Here is a 16,592-nt window from a genome sequence, read left to right as displayed (position 1 = left end):
GACAATAATCAGATAGCACCCTTTCTTCTTTCTTTGGGGGTCTTTGATGAATAATTGAGTTGGTTTAGCTCTTGGGTAAGAATGATTTGAGGAAATTTTGTATATTCTTTTTGCTTATATGTTAAAACAAGCCTCTGGGGTTACATGCTGAGATAATTGACCGAATGTTGGTTCTCTACCAGATGGTTTTAAGAGATTTCACAATAGAAGAATCTGTAGCCATTTTGCATCAAACCAATATAACCACATTTATTTTGAAAGTATAAAATTTCACACTGTAAAGGCCACTTTTCAGGGTAAATTGACAACCTTCCTGTAAGATTTACACAGACAAAATACCTTGTCCCTCTCTGCTGGTCCAACATACTGTCCAGTTCTGTGGCAAAAAAAAAAAAAAAAAAAAAAAAAATTGTTCTGCTTCACCACAGAAAGTAGTTGGCGAGATCTGAATAACTTACTCAAAACAGGAAAACGGCAGGAGAGTGAGAATTCCTGATTTGTACATCCCACAGAGGAGCAAGGTTTCTAAACGGTTCTCTCTCTTTATTAAACCAGCTTACAGGCACAGCTTGACGTTACAGGCACTGTTTGCCTTCTACTGGGAGACTCAAAAAAGAAATCTGCAGTTGACATTCTTTACATTGGCACCAGCCAGGCCACGAGAGCAACCCCCATGGAGAGAGCATCCTCTGTTTGTACAAGCAGGGAGACTTTGCACTGCAGACCTTGTCGTCAGAGGCCGTTTGTTGGCTCACTGCAGCTCTGTAGAGGTGTCCTTACTTTGAGCATAGTGTTCACATTCTTACTCACTAACCGTGACGTGGTGCTCACTGAGGTAGAAGAGTTGTACCAAAAGAGTTATTTATAAAGAATACAAATGAGTAACAGTCACATCAATAAACTTAAGAGTAGAGTCATGGGAGGGGAGCAACATCACATTTCACCCACATTTTCAGCACAATATGTAGATCACTGACATGTCTTCCTTCCAGCACAAGCTTCTCCATCAGTTCTTTCCCTTTCAGCCATAATGGCAGCTTCACAGATACTCAGATACTGTATTTTTACATCTACAAGCCAGTGTGAACAATTCAGTTGTGAAAATACTTTCTCCGGTATCACGGCATATAAAATCTATCCTTCCAACTCTCACACACGCTATCGAAGAGTGCAAACAAAAAAAAAAAAAAAAAAAAAAAAAAAAAAAAAAAAGAGATAAGTCAACAAAAAGGGAAATAAAGCAGATACTTGTCATGTCAGAGAGGGTACACTGCCATACAGAAAGCAACACGTTCATCAACACCGCTTCCATATTAAAGAGGAATCAGTTACATCCCTTTTGAAGGCTCTCATCTCTCCTGAAGGCTGGAATGAGCTAAGTGAGCTGATTGGCTCCCTGCAGGGTAGGAAAGGCGAGGCTCCTCCTGTGCGCTGCTTACAGCTGGACACCGAGCCCTCCGTGTGGACTAGGACCAGCTGCTGTCCGTCAAACGCCCCGTCCCCTTACGTGTGATGATGCTGTCTGTTGATTTAAGAAGCCTCTCTAGACACGGTGCGTTGATTTTGCCTGGCGGTGGGCCTCTGGGCACCGAGTTTGTCTTAGTTTGGCTGTCTGTGCTGGAGGACACAGCGCTGTCCTGCGTTAGGTCTCTGTCAGTGGGGGTCAGCAGGGGCCTGGGGCCAGCCTGGGCCTGCTCTGCTGTGGGGGAGCAAATGGGTGACGTGTGGAGCCACTTCAGGTTATTGGCAGAGTACGCTCCAGGAGGAGTGAGGTCTGTGACTCTCAGGGCTTTGGCGGTGGCTGGAGGATCGCTAGTGGTGATGGGGCTCGCTGCTGCAGCTGTGGTCACTGGAGATAGCTGTTGGGAACAATAGAAACACAGCTCAGTTTCAATTGCATAGCAATATATTATTCAGTGATGATTCAAATTGATCACCAAGACTATAAAGGCCTAATTTTCATCTGCTGTCCTGACCCTGAAATATAAATAAATAAATAATGCAATGCAACAAGCTGAAAACAAATTTTTAGTGCCTCAAAATTTGTTAATTTGCCTGTCTAACATTAGTAGGAAACACTGGCCTTCATTTTGAGTTATGTTTCCATCTTTCTAAAATATTTAATTTTAACTCTGATTTGACCTCCACCAATTCTTGAGGAAAATATCCTGTTCTTTAGTTATTAGAAGCTCCAGTCTGTTGAAAAGCTACTTATTTTGTCTGCCATCTGGTGCCGGACACAAAGTGTTTAATGAGAGGTTTTGTGCAAGAAAGCTAACAACATGTTGAAGACAGCTGCGGGCATAAAACCAAAAATTATGAGCTGAAAGAAGCAAAGGAGAGATACAAGAGGGTAAAAATTCTTTAGATAATCTGGGAGAATTTCCACAGTTTTGCACTACTTTGGTGCACTGCCTCTACAATTTACACACCAGTGCAATCCAACATCACAAAGACTTTGTGGTATTGGTAGCATTGATGAAAGTGAGCATGGCCAGTTATAAGGTATTGAAAAAAAATCTTTATGGTGACTCATAAAATCCTGCTTATGGGAAGGTGCGTCAGAAGTAAATCCTCACCAATTAAATGCAAAGGAATGTTCTCAAGTATTCTGATCTTTCTTATCCCCTTAGGGACTCGCCTCCAAAATTACCTTTTCTCCTCTGTCATTGTTCTTAGTGAACCTGAGACTGCAGTAAAACCTCAGTAAAAATAGCTTTTAATCCTCCTTCCCCTGTCCCAGGCCTGTGATTAAATAATAATAGATATTTTAGTCGCTCTTTCACTGCGTCATCACCATATGTTCCTGGCAGCAGCCTTTGTCTAAACCAAAGAGCTCTTATACAATAGCATCTTTTAACAATTTTACCTTGAGTTTCTTGGTAGGAACAGCTTCCTCTGTCTGGGTGACAGTGAGTGGGTGTTCTTGTAGCTTTACATTAGGGAACCAGGTCTTCAGCATTTCTTCCATTTTAAGAATGATATTAATATATTTCTCCCTGGGAAAAAAAAAAAAGCACAGTGGAAGAAAAGGTGAGAAAAAAAGAAAATAGAAAAGAAAAGAAATTGAAAGAGCGAAAGAGATATTTACTCAAGCTATCAAGCATGAATCTGCATAATCTAGAAAAAAAATCTTTGGTAACCCCTTCTCTGAAAGCTATCACTCCATCAAACTCACACAGGAAATATGCAATCTTGAAAAGCGAGCGAACACATTCACTCACTCAACAAACCCTGCTCTCCATGTGTGTGTGGAGAGGGGAACATTGTCTTAAGTACATTTCTCACATGCTTTGAGCTCACACGTGGACTGGCGTGTAATACTCCTGCTCGCCTCTAAATATAAACGCCAAAGCCACAATGTTCTCCCGCAGCGTGAAAGTAAAAATAAAACAGTTGACGCAGTTGACGTCGGAGGTGGATGCAGTCAGAATCCCCCTTAACCGCCACCCGTCAGAACCAGATGGTGAGCTGGGGATTAGCCTGTGTCGTATGATCAGGACCTTCCTGCCATATTCTATTCAGCCCATGTTAAATTCATGTGAAAGATTATCTGCCACAGTGGCTGCTAAAAAAGTCACTTTGATCCTATCTACCATTGTGTTGCTCCAGGGGCTGCCAGCTGGCAACACAGAGCAGACACCGGGAGAGACGGAGGGAGGGGTTTAGTCCACCTTCCAGCCTCTGCCCTGGCTGTATGCAGGGAGGCTGCCACACCCACTCTTTGTTTCCCCTTATGAAGGCAGCAGCTGGTGGGCGAGGGCTCCAATTAGTCTGCGCTAGGCTCGGCAGCACTTTGTCTAATTTCAGTATACCTTGATGCAAAGCCTCGTACTATCTGCGCCCTGTGTACATTTTAAAAAAACTGTACATGATGCTGGGATTTAGTTTCAGAGCAATGAAATAGCATTGATACGATCATTAAGTGCAACTGTTCTGTGAAATTCTGCGCTAAACTGATTACTCAAATCAAAATCTCAAACTTTCCAGCTTCTCAAATCTGACCACTTCCTGCTTCCATATAACTGAAACATATATCACAGCAGTTTCTGAAATTTGTGATGACCATAATTATCATATATGGAAGTTTCTGATTCAGCAGTTAATAAAATACATGAGTGAATGGATGGATATTCACTTTTATAATAAAAAAAAAGACCTCTAATAAAAATCAGATTGTAACAACTTGAGATTGGCAGCTTTTTGCCATTTAACGATGGCAAATATCAAAACATTTTAAAATGATTGTGAAACAGGGACTAAGAGTTTCTCCTTGAAAGGGGTGATATCCTATTCCATTATGCTGTCTGGCCAGCGACGAGCTAATCACACAGGCACAAGTGTGCTGCTCTCACAGTGGAGCCTGATACATTTTTAACAAGATGCCCAGCTATAGTGAGAGGCAGCCATCTCTGCAGTAAATTTATCCTGAATGCGTGGGGGCAGCAGGAACCTGCTGCGAGCCGTGTGTCAGAAACATAATGGAGACCACTTCGACCCACAGAAAGCAAGCGGCATTTAGAAGCCCTTGTAAATATATGCTGGGGGGGGGTGCAGTGTGATTCTGATACTGGTTTGAAACCACAAGTGAAAGGAGCATTTAAGTGACACAAGGTTTTCTACACTGACACAAGTACTGAATACCACTGTTTGGTGTAGAGCGGAACGTGGGTCACATTTAGGACACTTACCCCATGTAGGGGTTCTGCAGAACACCCATGATCCTCTGAATCCGGTCCATGGCCACACTCTCCTGGAAACTGCTGAGTCCTGGCAAGGAGAAAGTTGTAGCATGAGCCACCAGAACTGTGTTGACAGCAGGGCTGAGTCTGTTCAGCAGATGGGTTGTGTGAAATGTGTGTGTGAAAGAACAGACTCGCTGCTTCTGTAGCCAGGAAGTGCCGGGTCAAACGAGGTTCGGGTTTGACTAAGATGCCAAACTAAGCAGTTTCTGTGCCTGTCTGAACACGGTGCTATCTTTCAGAGATCTTTATAATGCCTATCTGACTCAAGAACTGCATCAGCTTTACTGGAGAGACACACACACACACACACACACACACACACACACACACACACACACACACACACACACACATACAGGGAATGCTTGTGGTTAGTCAACAGTACTACAAGAACACATGTTTCAGACATCTCGCTCTCATATCTCAGGGACACATATTCCACAAAGACTTGCATAGTCTATGCACTCTGTTGTTTTACTCTGAGACCGTGAGAAACACAGACTCAACTAAGACCTTTCTTGGGTTAAACTGGGTTAATATGCTGATCGTGAAGCTGAACACATTAAATACTGACTTACTTTCTTTGTATCGCCCTGAACGAAGGCCACTCAAGATTGATGACAGTGGATGAATGTAGCATTGTAGCTCCATGCACTGAAAACAATAATAACAGATTTACTTGTAGATAGGTGATAAAATGTGTTCAAAAACCTTTCTAAAAAGCTTATATTAAACAAGCCTACCCCCCCATTCATTTTATTAGATAAGATGACAACTTTAGATGACTAACTAGCTTTTGCTTGACTTATGACAGAAGGAGTTCTTTAGAGACGCTTGGCAAATAGGGGAAGGTCATTTTTACTGGAAATGTCATGCAGGAAGCACTCTGTAAAACCACCAGGGGAGTCAGTCTGGGTGATAGGGCACGCTCTAGTTTTGCTGACAGTGTCAACCACCTTCTGTGGAAAACACACAGAAGTGCTCACCTTACTGCTAAAAATCCGTTCTTTCTCTGACACGTTGGAAATGAGCTGCCGCTCTTTGCACTCTTCCTCTGTAGAGCTGTGAGGTCTCTTCAGTGCCTGCTGAGTGTTGTTGCCATTCATTTTTTCTCCTTGCTGTGTTTTACACAGTCCAGTGGTGGTGTCTCTGTCCCATTTTTCCATGTAGCCGGAAGATCCCCGGCTGGAGACCTCCCTGACCTCGCTCCAGTTACCGCCGCCCTCCTTCAAGTCGCTGCTCCAGTGGCAGCTGCTGTCAGTCGGGCCCAGGTGTGAAGGGGCACAGGGGGATAGAGGAGCTTCTGTCTGGCTGTGCTTTCTGGTACAGTCAAACTCCTGTTCATTCTCATTATCCTCATTGTCGCTAGCCAGCCAGTCAATGGAGTTGTCCGAATCTGTAGCAGACATCCTCAGCTGCAGGGTCTAACTAGCACTGACCATCACTGACCTGACAAAGAGAAAGTCCCTGTTACTATCTTGCAACAACATGAAACAGATTAAAGGGAGAAGTGATGATTAAAGGGAGTGGACATGAAGATGAGAAACAGGATATAAAAAGTAACTGCATCAAGCCCTTTCTTGAGTAATAAGTTTAAAAAAAGAGAAAAAAAAAGAACCCTTCCAAAAGACACTGCATCTCCAGCCGAGCAGACATAACAATAAAGACGGAGAAGGGACAGCAGAGTACTCTGAGCAGATGGTGGCAGTGAGATAACAGTAGTTGAGACCACAATGACCTGTTTGTTTTGCAGATGCAACACCTGAGCCAGTAAACACAGGCCAGCCACCATCAAAAGCAAACACCAAACAGTTCTGCACTGCCATCAAATACTCAGGGGCTCAAATCTTTGTCCCTCCAAATTATTTTCTATGCAACCCTCCACATCATGACATCGCACGCAAACAGATTTCTACATTTTACAATTTAGGTTTTTTTTTTTTCCCCCTCACTCTGGCTCTATCAGCTGGTCTGCCAGCTGCTACCACCACATTCATTCATGCACTTTGTTTGCTTGCTTATTCAAAGGGGCAGGGGTCTGCCACCATGACGACCAGTACCTCAGCAGACTGCGGACCTCCCATCAACACAAGTGACACTTGTGGGGTGAAAAAAGAGATTTAACAAAATGGGAGACTAGCACTGTTTGTTCACAGCAGCTGAATGCCTTCTGAATAAAAACTTCTACTAAAGGCTCCTACTAGAGCCTTAATTGCAGTATATTTCCTCTGCAGTTATTACAGCATTTTCAGCACGGAGTTTATTTTAGGTTTTTCAGAGGTTAAGGGCTGCCATGTCTCCTATTTGCTGAAAAAAATTTGAGGGTAGAAGAGTTAATTGCTCCCTGGTTCTTTGACGCCTTCTGATCTTATTGTATCAGAGGAGGGTGGAGCGGACGTTTACTGATTTACTGAACTAAATGTAAAACATATATATCATGGCATCATTGTAAATAAATCCAATGATTTACAAATGATACTAAGACCACACTAGCATTAGGTAACATAATAGAGATTAACCTTTAATCTAATTTTAAGCTACTGCAATGTCTGTGTCTATTTTGTGTTATGTAATACAGATTTAAAAAAAAGAAAGTCCAATATCTCTCTATAATAAGTTGCACTTCTTATAAATACACTTAAATTTTACTTAAATGAATCTAATACCACTGAGAAAACCTTCTCTTCTCGTATCTCAATATAGATATGTGCCATGACTTATTCTAGGCTGCTACTAATTTCTTTCTGTGATAAAAAAAAACTAACAAAAAAATAGCACATGGCACATGGCAGGCTTGTCCAAATATTCACTCGCCCTGGGCTTTTGCATACACATATAGGCCCGCAGTTGTATTTCTGATAACATTTTAAATAGCAGGAGTTACTGGTAACAGCTCCTTACACAGTGGCTTTTTGAATCAAAGGGAAGGTTCTCCTATAAAGCATAAAAATACCAGTCAGCGTTCGCGACCTCGACGTCTCCATCTACCTGTGTAGGTGGGGCACCTGAATAGAGATGCCCGCCACTTAACACGTACGCCGTAACGCTTGAAATATGAGAGGATATTTCCCACATTCTGAGGTCAAACGTCATTATCTCCCATCAGAGAAAACGAGCAGAAAGAGATAAGGTGGCTGGTCGGATATGTCCGCCTAAATGCGGGTTTTACATCAGTTGGGTAACAGACACAATAGACTTCCTCATCAGTAACGGTGAATTTGGCAGCATGCTGGAATATTTAAAAAAAAAATAGAAAGCAAGAAAAAAAAAAGAGAGAAAGAGATACAGAAACAGTCCCTGAAACAGGAAAACTATCACACCGCAGCATTAATCACAAACACAAACTCTTTGTTTTTTACGATCAGAATGTCTGTGTGAAATTCCTCTGGATGGTTTAAAAAAAACAAAATAGGATCGCGTTTATTCTCTTTAGAAATAGACAGTAAGTGCGGTTCATCAAGAGGCTCCGGCGATTAAAATGAGACGCGTAGGGTGCCTACCTTCCCAGGATGGAGCGGCTGATCGTGCTCTTCCTTTGTTTAGCGGTAAATCCAGTAGGACTGTCGGCAGAGAGCAGCTGATGTGCTGGACGTGCGGCGTGAGAGAGAGGAGGCAGTACATCCAGTGATCGGCCCGTGTTGCTTCTCCCAAGGCAACGTGTCTGGGAGGGCGGGACTAGCGGGAGCCTGCGCTCCCATTTGCTCCTCAAGCGGCTCCGACTGACGAATCGGCTTCTCTGTTCAGTGCAGCTGCGGAGCAATAGGCGAGGCCGGTTTACATATGCAAATTACATGGAAATGACACAAACACGTGGACACGCGGATCGGTTTCGTTTCAGCAGCTGGGTGAAAAGTCAAGCCAGGGCTGGCTGTGGTCACTCTACAGGCATTCTTGGGCATTATATCATCTGGATGATGATGCTCGACTTGAGGCATGTCAGTAAGCTTGAGTGGATCCGGTCAAGTCAGCAGTCAGCAATTTCAGGAACAAATGTGATAGTTAATGAGAACGTTTCTCAAGGACACTTTAGTAGAGTGTAGCAGGGACTCTGGTTGTGTAAACTATTGTTTTTTTATATACCTTTAAAAATATATTTGCTAATGATGGGGACAAAAGAAGACCATAAGCAATGGAGCACATAAAAATCCTGCAATTTAAAGTCAATTAAAGGGTAACTGGCAACATATATTCACATAAAATCGTTGTAAGGCAGATTATGAACATGTAACAGATGTTATTAGGTGTTAATATTGATGTTAATAAACCAAAGTGAACAGTCATGTTACAGTTGCCCAAACATTTTGACGTTTTAATCTGTAATCTAAGCTACTATGTTATCATCTTATTGCTTAAAATGATTTCAAATTAGGCTAACCTGTAAAATAAATAACTTATGTCATAAGACATTACATAAGGTGTCTCCAAGTTGTGAGTGACTAAGTGAGTAATACACTAAGATGAATTAACTGGAATTAGTCACTAACTGTTTCATTTTGCTTTTCTTGAAAAGCTAAATACACGAAACCTGAAACTATTTTTTTTTTCAACCTTCAAACTTAATATGCATCTTTTTTTATTTATTTATATTTTTTTTCTGGGCACAGTGATGGCAAACTGATGACTCACAGGACCTCTGTTTGACTGCCTGAGAGAATGGGATTAAGAGCGCTCTGTCAGAGGCCAGACGAGAATCCTGAGCTTGGAGCCAGTGAGTCATGAACGCTTTCACGGCAAAAGGGGGATCACGTGCACCCGGGAGACACCCACTCAAAAGGCACAACCAGCCTGGCCTCTTCATACCCCTCAGTTGACAATGCAGACAGACAGGATCTGAAGCAACGCGTTTTTCTCCCTTCTGTCTCCAGAGTAAACAGGTCATATGCAAAAAGGCTCTGCGAGATGTTTACAGAGCCAAAGACGCTGCCCAGACATTTTTAACAACCGGGTGCAAATCTGTCTGAGATATAATGCAGAAGGACTTCTTGGACTGCCTTCTTTGCTTTCTATAATGAGCTTGTACCATGGTAATTAGATTCAAAGAGCAATTTGTGGTCAAGTGATCATAGAGGAGCATATGTGGTTACTTTTGCTTTATGTGCTGCTGTCAAAATGAAGAGCAGGCAGGGTGAGGGCACCAGCAGCTCTGGGTCCAAACACTGGGTTTGCTTTCTACGGATGAGCCTGTAATCACATCCTCCTGTGAAAAATGCATTCCAAAGCCAGTCAAGGTGACACACCTACTGGCACAGTGAGACACTCATTTTGAATTTTAATTGCCCTGTAAATCACAGCAGTCTTTCAAACAGTCTCCTGCCATTCTGCTGCCAAGGCTCAGATCTACCGGTGACCCCAGACTTTGTGACGACAGAGAGCTTCCTACAGCTTTTCACCAAACTCTCATTTCCCTTATTTGTATTAGAGGCTTCCCTGCCACTGTGGAATATATCACATCCACCTCAAAGCACAGGAAACAGACATCTACATGTCTTTGACATTCAAAGAGCTATTTTGGGGCCATACATGCAACAAACTGAACTGTGCACGCACAGCGTTAAATATATAGAAATCCTAACCACAGCTTCAGCAGATCTTTTGTGTGATTGCCAAGAATGTCTGTGTGCTAACAATAATCCAATTCTCTTGAGCTGTTCTCCAATTTTTCACAATTTGTCATTCGCATAAAGAACAACAGCAGCAATTTGCAGTCTTTTCACAAAAGGGAACTCTTTTATCTGTGCATTTTCCTGTCAGGATCCAAGATGAGTCACACAACACAAACTGGCACTGCGATTTTCAATTTTTCAGAGAGGCAGGCTGAAAACATATCCCACAGAGACTGGATGCCTCCTGCTCTCATTCATAAAAAATAAAAGACCAATCGGAGACTCACACCCACTTTATTATAGGGCATACAGTGAACATCTGTCCCTGTCTAACCCTGTTCTTTAAAAAAAAATAAAAATCTAGCACGTGTACGTGGGGGAACATCAGCCACACCTCATCCTGTGGACTGAAATCAGCTTTGAACTCAAGTACATGTGTGTACGATTTACAGTATTACAAAATCTGCTTCTCATTTTCAGACAGCGTCACATGTCTGATGCAACGACTTGCCATTAAAAACACACACTTGTGTGTGTGTGGAGCGCTAGCCAGTAACCTACACTGACCCCCTGTTACACTTGCATAAAGTGAAGGAATGAGAGAGACTGTGCCCTTACCTGTAAATATGCTGCAAGGCATATATGTGAAAGTGTTTGAGTACTATTGGCAGGGGAGCATATTTATGTGTGTGTCTGTTATCCCAACATCTGTCCCGTGAACTGTTCATATGACTCAGCTGGGTGTACCCTGGCTTTCGTCCATACGCTTTCCCGCACTCAAAACTTGACCTATGGTGACACATGTGTGTGTGTGTGTGTGTGTGTGTCCAGGCTGTACATCATGCACTGCGTCTCTGAACTGGGACACAGCAAACAGCAGACTTTCCACAGCATTGTTCACATTATGCCTGCTCACCACTAATAGCAGGAGTATTACCCAGTCACAGGTTTTGGTTTGAGCTCAGAGGGAGGAGAAGACCGACAGGAATGTTCATAACTGTGTTAACGACAATTAAAGCTGCTGCAGGGAACACAAACGTAAACACAAAGGTGGACCAGACCTTAAAGACGTCCGCTGGCTGGACATAATTGACGTTGGTACAAAATATTCAGTTCTTGCAGTGATTCATAGACTTGTAATAACAGGATTACATAACTTCTTTTTTTTTCCTGTAATGTTTGCAAAGCCTTGGACTAGCTCCATCAAGTCACCACCACCAATTGAGCATGTCAGCTTTGAGGAATAAAAAATAATTTTCCCATCAATCTAGTTGAATCTGCACTTTGTGACTTGGATCTCACTCTCAAAACGCTTATGTGTTTTATAATGATTTTCACAGATGTTCCACTAACAGAAAAATTACTGAAATTGCTTTAGACTTAATCTGAATCTGGGCAATGCTTCACCATGTCTGGACCCTGTTTTGCTTTTGAATCTTGGTTAGAAAACGTGTCTTCCACTTCTCCCTTGTGTAGCATATTACTCCTCCAGATATGTCATCCTGTTACAGTAAATGCTACTTCTACAAATAAACCCCACCCACACACTAGAAATGTAACTGCATGTAGTGTGGGCACGCTGCAGCAGTGTGGGGGAAAAAGGTGTCAGTTGTATGCGCAGCCAATCGCATTTAGAGATGATATTAGAAGTTATGTAGTCAGAGAAGAAATGATACTCATTGCATTTTTGTTACTTTAAAGGGTTGGACTTCCGGCACCCCGTCATACACCCTCCCTCTTCCTTTGCACCTTCTCCCTCGTCCAACTTCAGTCACATGTGCTTCATCCAGAGAAAAAGCTCCCTGACCATTTTCCACACAGACAGTTCACATGCAGGCAGTTGAGAATGTCTGGCAGCCAACCACTGACAAATATTTTATGGCTCTTTGTATGTGTGTGTGTGTGTGTGTGTGTGTGTGTGTGTATGTTTATACTCTCTCTAGTGTCTGAACGGCTGCCAGAGCAGCTCAAGCGACAGTGGGATATCTATCTGCAGGGCTGAATGTTACATGTGACTGGGGTATATTTTAACTAGGTTATGTAAGTGCTCCAGCCTGCGTTCTCCACGCACAGATGAGGAGGGCTACACATGATGCAGAGGACTGTGAGCTCACCACAAGCATTGCCTTTGCGGCGCATTGAATAATTCCTGCACTAGGCTGGATCTTTTGCCAATACACACCTCACAGAAACACTCTTTAAAGTATTGGTTTCCACTTCAAAAAAAAGACCTTAAAACATTAGCCTCCTGTGATTCATTGTTACTACAGATTTTCTTTGCCATGCAGCCATATTGATTTCAGATGATGTAACACTGTGAGTTAGTAGCAGCAGCAAAATAGAGTATAATCTTAATGAGAAGGTTAGGGTTATATAAGGGGATTTATGAGAGATTAAAAAAAAAGCATGAGTCAAAAAAGTGAACGTGACAAAATCATTGACAGCTCTACTGACACTCCTCTTCTGTACTGATCTAACTGTGGGTTGTGATGCCTTGGTATGAAGCGGATAATTGGACATGCATTACATACGTTGATGAAGTCTGTAATTGAGGCTCCCTGTGGAGAGCTGATGAGATGGCTGACAACAGGCTATCCGCCAAATTTATGTCCAACGTAGAGCTGCCCACGCTCCCGCTGCTACCACTTTTATGGAATCATCATGTGGGTGTTGTAGTGCGAGATCCTATCTAGAAGTGATGTTATATGGGCTGATAATTTCTTTGAAGCCAACTTATCCAACCTCACTTGGAGAGGAGACGATCAAAACTGTTTCATAGCATTTTGGCCCCAAACCTCATCACAGGTCTCTTATGACAGCCACGTGTCACTTTTGGGCGAATGCCAATCTGAAATATCTTTAGTTTCCAACAAAAAGAAATGACTCAGTTCCAGTTTCTCAGGATTTGCTGTCGTGGTGTGTTTATTAAAGCCTTGATTATACTTTACGCATCTACAAGTCCACTTGGGTCTGAGTGACATAAATTTCATCATCAGACGGTGAATGCGTGGGCTTGTGCGAATGTTCAGATATCTGCCCAATGACTACTCAGCCACTGGGTCTCTAGCTATCCATGTCAAAGTCTGCAACACGGACACAGATGTATGCGTAGTCGTTGCATTGTAATGGAAATTCTCTGTGTCGCCACAAAAAAAAAACAAACAAAAAAAAAAAACAGGCAGGCACACAGATGTGACGGAGGGTATAGCGTGAGTACTTGCTGCAGATAGGTGTCACCACTCAGACAAAACATCCACATTAGCACTGGTGTAAAAGGAGAAGTCAAAATCAGAAGCAAATAAATTGTGTGGTTTTTTTTTTTTGTTTTTTTTTTTTTGGGGGGGGGGGGGGGGGGGGGGGGGGGTTTGTTTTTTCTTTTTTCTTTTCACAAAATCATCTTTTTCAAGCTGTTGCAAGATCCCCTTTGTGTAATCTGTGAATCTCTGAGCTTCTGTACTGATATATCATTAAAATAGTGGTAAAAATCAGCATGATTGGACACTCGTCTTTAACCAGGTGGCCGGCCATGGCCCCCACGCAAGGTTAGAAGAATTTAGAGGCACATGAATGGCGTAAACAACACCAAAGTGCGACTTGCGCTAGAGGATGTGAGCCACTTTTAGCATGCAGCGCCCCTTGTGCGAGAATGGCGAGTATAATAGGCCCCTTAAGCCTTGATTATACTTCCTGCATCTGTAAGTCAGCTGGAGTCCGCTTGGGTCTGAGTGACAAAATTTCATCATCAGATAATGTGCGCGAGGGTCTGTGTGGATGTTTGTGCCTCCCTGTTTTTTGTGAAGATGCAGTCTGCTGATAATTTTATTTTGTCAATCAATTAAAGACACAGTCTATTAAACAGAAGACACAGAACAGCCATCAAAGTCATCAAATGTCAATTATGGGAAAAGCAGGTAATTAAAGAATTAATTACAGCTTGCTCCATTATATTACAGCTGGAAGACATTAGCCATTAAGAATGTATTAAATTCTATGTGCTGACTGTTAAACAGCAAAAACAAAGATTTCTCATTAGGCAAATCATTATCTCACTAAATAAGTCTTTTAAAATATGGAGCTGTGGAAGCATACTTTAGGGATTACTTTGGACAAAGCCATGAGGGACTTGAGCATTTAATTCCTTGTGCTATTATACTCGTTTTCACCTGTATAACTAACATTGTAATGCTTAATGTCATTAATATATTGGTTGTATGAGCTAAAGTGGAGTCACAGGAGGCAGAATCTCAGAGTGAAATTTCACCTTGCTGTAGCAGAGTAGCAGACATGCATTAGTCACCCATTCAGAGTGCTTTACAGTGTGGTTGAAGAGTCAGGCTGAAATTTCCACACAGAATAAACCTTTAATAGCAGGGGTTGCTTGTGGCTAACACGTGTCCTTGGCCCTGCCCCAGGAGTGAGGTTTGTGTTTTCCTCACCAATAGGAACAGAAAAGCTTCAGCGTGGGCTTTATGTATATTTTTTTTATTATGCTGCTGCAGTCATACACTTGCATAACATTGTGAGGTCCACATTAGGACTTGTGCTCTTTTGTTTGGATGTCATCCCAACCTTTTAAAGTGAAAAAAAGTACCTGGCATCTCTCCAGCTTTCTTCTTCTTAGGAGGAGCAGTGCTGAGATTCAGAGGGCTACAGAAGGGTGCTACACTCTCCTCCATCAGCTCCTTTGAAAGAGAAAGAAGATGGCACATTTAAGCGATGACTGTACCTTATGCTTAGCCAAGTTGCACCTACTGGACCTTCTCTAATGCATAGTCATAAAATAGTATTTGAAATGGCTTTAAAATGGCAACAATATCACAGTAAAGTTAATCTACATCAAGCTCATGTGCACTAACAATGTAGAGTACATATGCAAAAGTCTCAAGCCACCGCTCATTTCTTTATATTTTGCTTCTAAGGAGCCAGACTTTCATGTAATGTTTTAAAGTGGTCTTGAGCAATAGTTTTCCAGGCTTTCTGAAGGTCTTTCAAAGTTTTTCTTTGGACAGTGGCTGCTTTTTCACTAATTTTTCAGTCCAGTCCCTGTAACTGACCATTTTCAGAAGAATGTTTTTTTGTTTGTTGAACTATGAATCATTCAAGTATAAAAAAGGCACCTAACTCAAGGGATGAACCACTGTTGCTTCTATACATAACAGACAACTTAGCAAAGAACCCATTTTAAATTGTATATTTAGGCACTTTGTTACTAGCAGCCTGTCACATAACATAACACAGTTTGACAGGTATAAAATAGTGTACCTTAAAGAAATGAAGTAGTCTTCAGCCTGAACTTTCTTAGGCAAGAAAGCTTACCTAAGAAAGTTCAGGCTGAGTTGAAGAATAAAGGGGGTCATAACAGATATTGACTTATAAGCTATTACAACTGTATAAACTATGTATTTGCCTCATGTACACTGTATTTCCCTGTATATTCTCACATGTTTCAAGACTCAAGACATTTGCAAGTAACTGTAGAATCTGTAGATATGCAGAGATGAAGTCATTAAGAATTGTATTGAAAAAAATTATCAGTGGAGCAGTTAACACGAGGCGGGTGATTCTCAAGAGAGAGCTAGAGAGCAAGGGTAAAGCCTTAAAGAGGACAAGGTTAGATAAGGCAAGGAGGAGGACAGGTGTCAAAATGTGGATGCTACAGAAACTACATGTGGAAGGAGCATGAGGAACCTGAGGGACTGAGGGTCTGACTTGCTGCTGCTGCTGCTGTGTCCAGAAATTGCAGCGCTGCAGCTCTACGCTCATTCTGGCATACACGTGACACTCTTGCATTCTCCTGTCCTCAGCTTTCTCTCTCACTCACACATACCACCTATCACACTATATACAGTTCATGAATCTTGTCCCCGCCCCCTCTCCCTGCTCTTTCTGACATTTTCACACCCCTTTTGTAATTCCTTCAGTGATCTTTCAGCCACACTTCATGTCAGAGCTCATTTCTTCATCCTGTTTACCCCACAATAACACACATGTGCAGTAGCATCCTTGTTCCATGTGAACTTGAACATGATAATGCCACAGAATGAGACATTTGCTCTTTTTTCTATAGTACTAAACAGTGATATGGATCCAAATGCTTCATTTTGTTGAGCATTTTGAGAAGTTTGTGAATCTTCTCAAAAACAGACAGCATAAGGCTGATTACCAGAAGTGATACGATGTAAGCTGCACTGTGCCCCTGTTTTTTTTTATGTTAATACACCATGTGCTTCAGAAAGCAGCAATA

The 16,592-nt window shown here is 42.1% G+C and overlaps 1 protein-coding gene across 1 annotated transcript; it reads right to left on the bottom strand.

Annotated features, from left to right (window-relative positions):
* Nucleotides 1-230: 230 nt before the first annotated feature.
* ciartb (circadian associated repressor of transcription b) lies at nt 231-8,375 on the bottom strand. Its single transcript, XM_030732492.1, has 6 exons — nt 8,246-8,375; nt 5,732-6,194; nt 5,324-5,399; nt 4,692-4,770; nt 2,870-2,999; nt 231-1,859 (listed from the first exon to the last, which is right to left on the bottom strand). Exons 2-6 carry the CDS (start codon nt 6,152-6,154, stop codon nt 1,467-1,469), a joined length of 1,101 nt encoding a protein of 366 aa, XP_030588352.1. The 5' UTR covers nt 6,155-6,194; nt 8,246-8,375; the 3' UTR covers nt 231-1,466.
* Between the last annotated feature and the right edge of the window lie 8,217 nt (nt 8,376-16,592).

The sequence above is a fragment of the Archocentrus centrarchus genome, chromosome 6, assembly GCF_007364275.1.
Source record: "Archocentrus centrarchus isolate MPI-CPG fArcCen1 chromosome 6, fArcCen1, whole genome shotgun sequence".
Taxonomy (NCBI): domain Eukaryota; kingdom Metazoa; phylum Chordata; class Actinopteri; order Cichliformes; family Cichlidae; genus Archocentrus; species Archocentrus centrarchus.
This window is presented reverse-complemented; position numbering and strand designations above follow the sequence as displayed.

What these genes read in the sequence shown, in the direction of transcription:
- ciartb (XM_030732492.1), bottom strand. Translation starts at nt 6,154, where the DNA reads ATGTCTGCTACAGATTCGGACAACTCCATTGACTGGCTGGCTAGCGAC. An exon ending in TTCAGGGCGATACAAAGAAA is followed by an intron (nt 4,771 to 5,323) that starts GTAAGTCAGTAT and finishes TCTCCTTGCCAG; the next exon opens with GACTCAGCAGTTTCCAGGAG. An exon ending in TTCCTACCAAGAAACTCAAG is followed by an intron (nt 1,860 to 2,869) that starts GTAAAATTGTTA and finishes TGTTCCCAACAG; the next exon opens with CTATCTCCAGTGACCACAGC.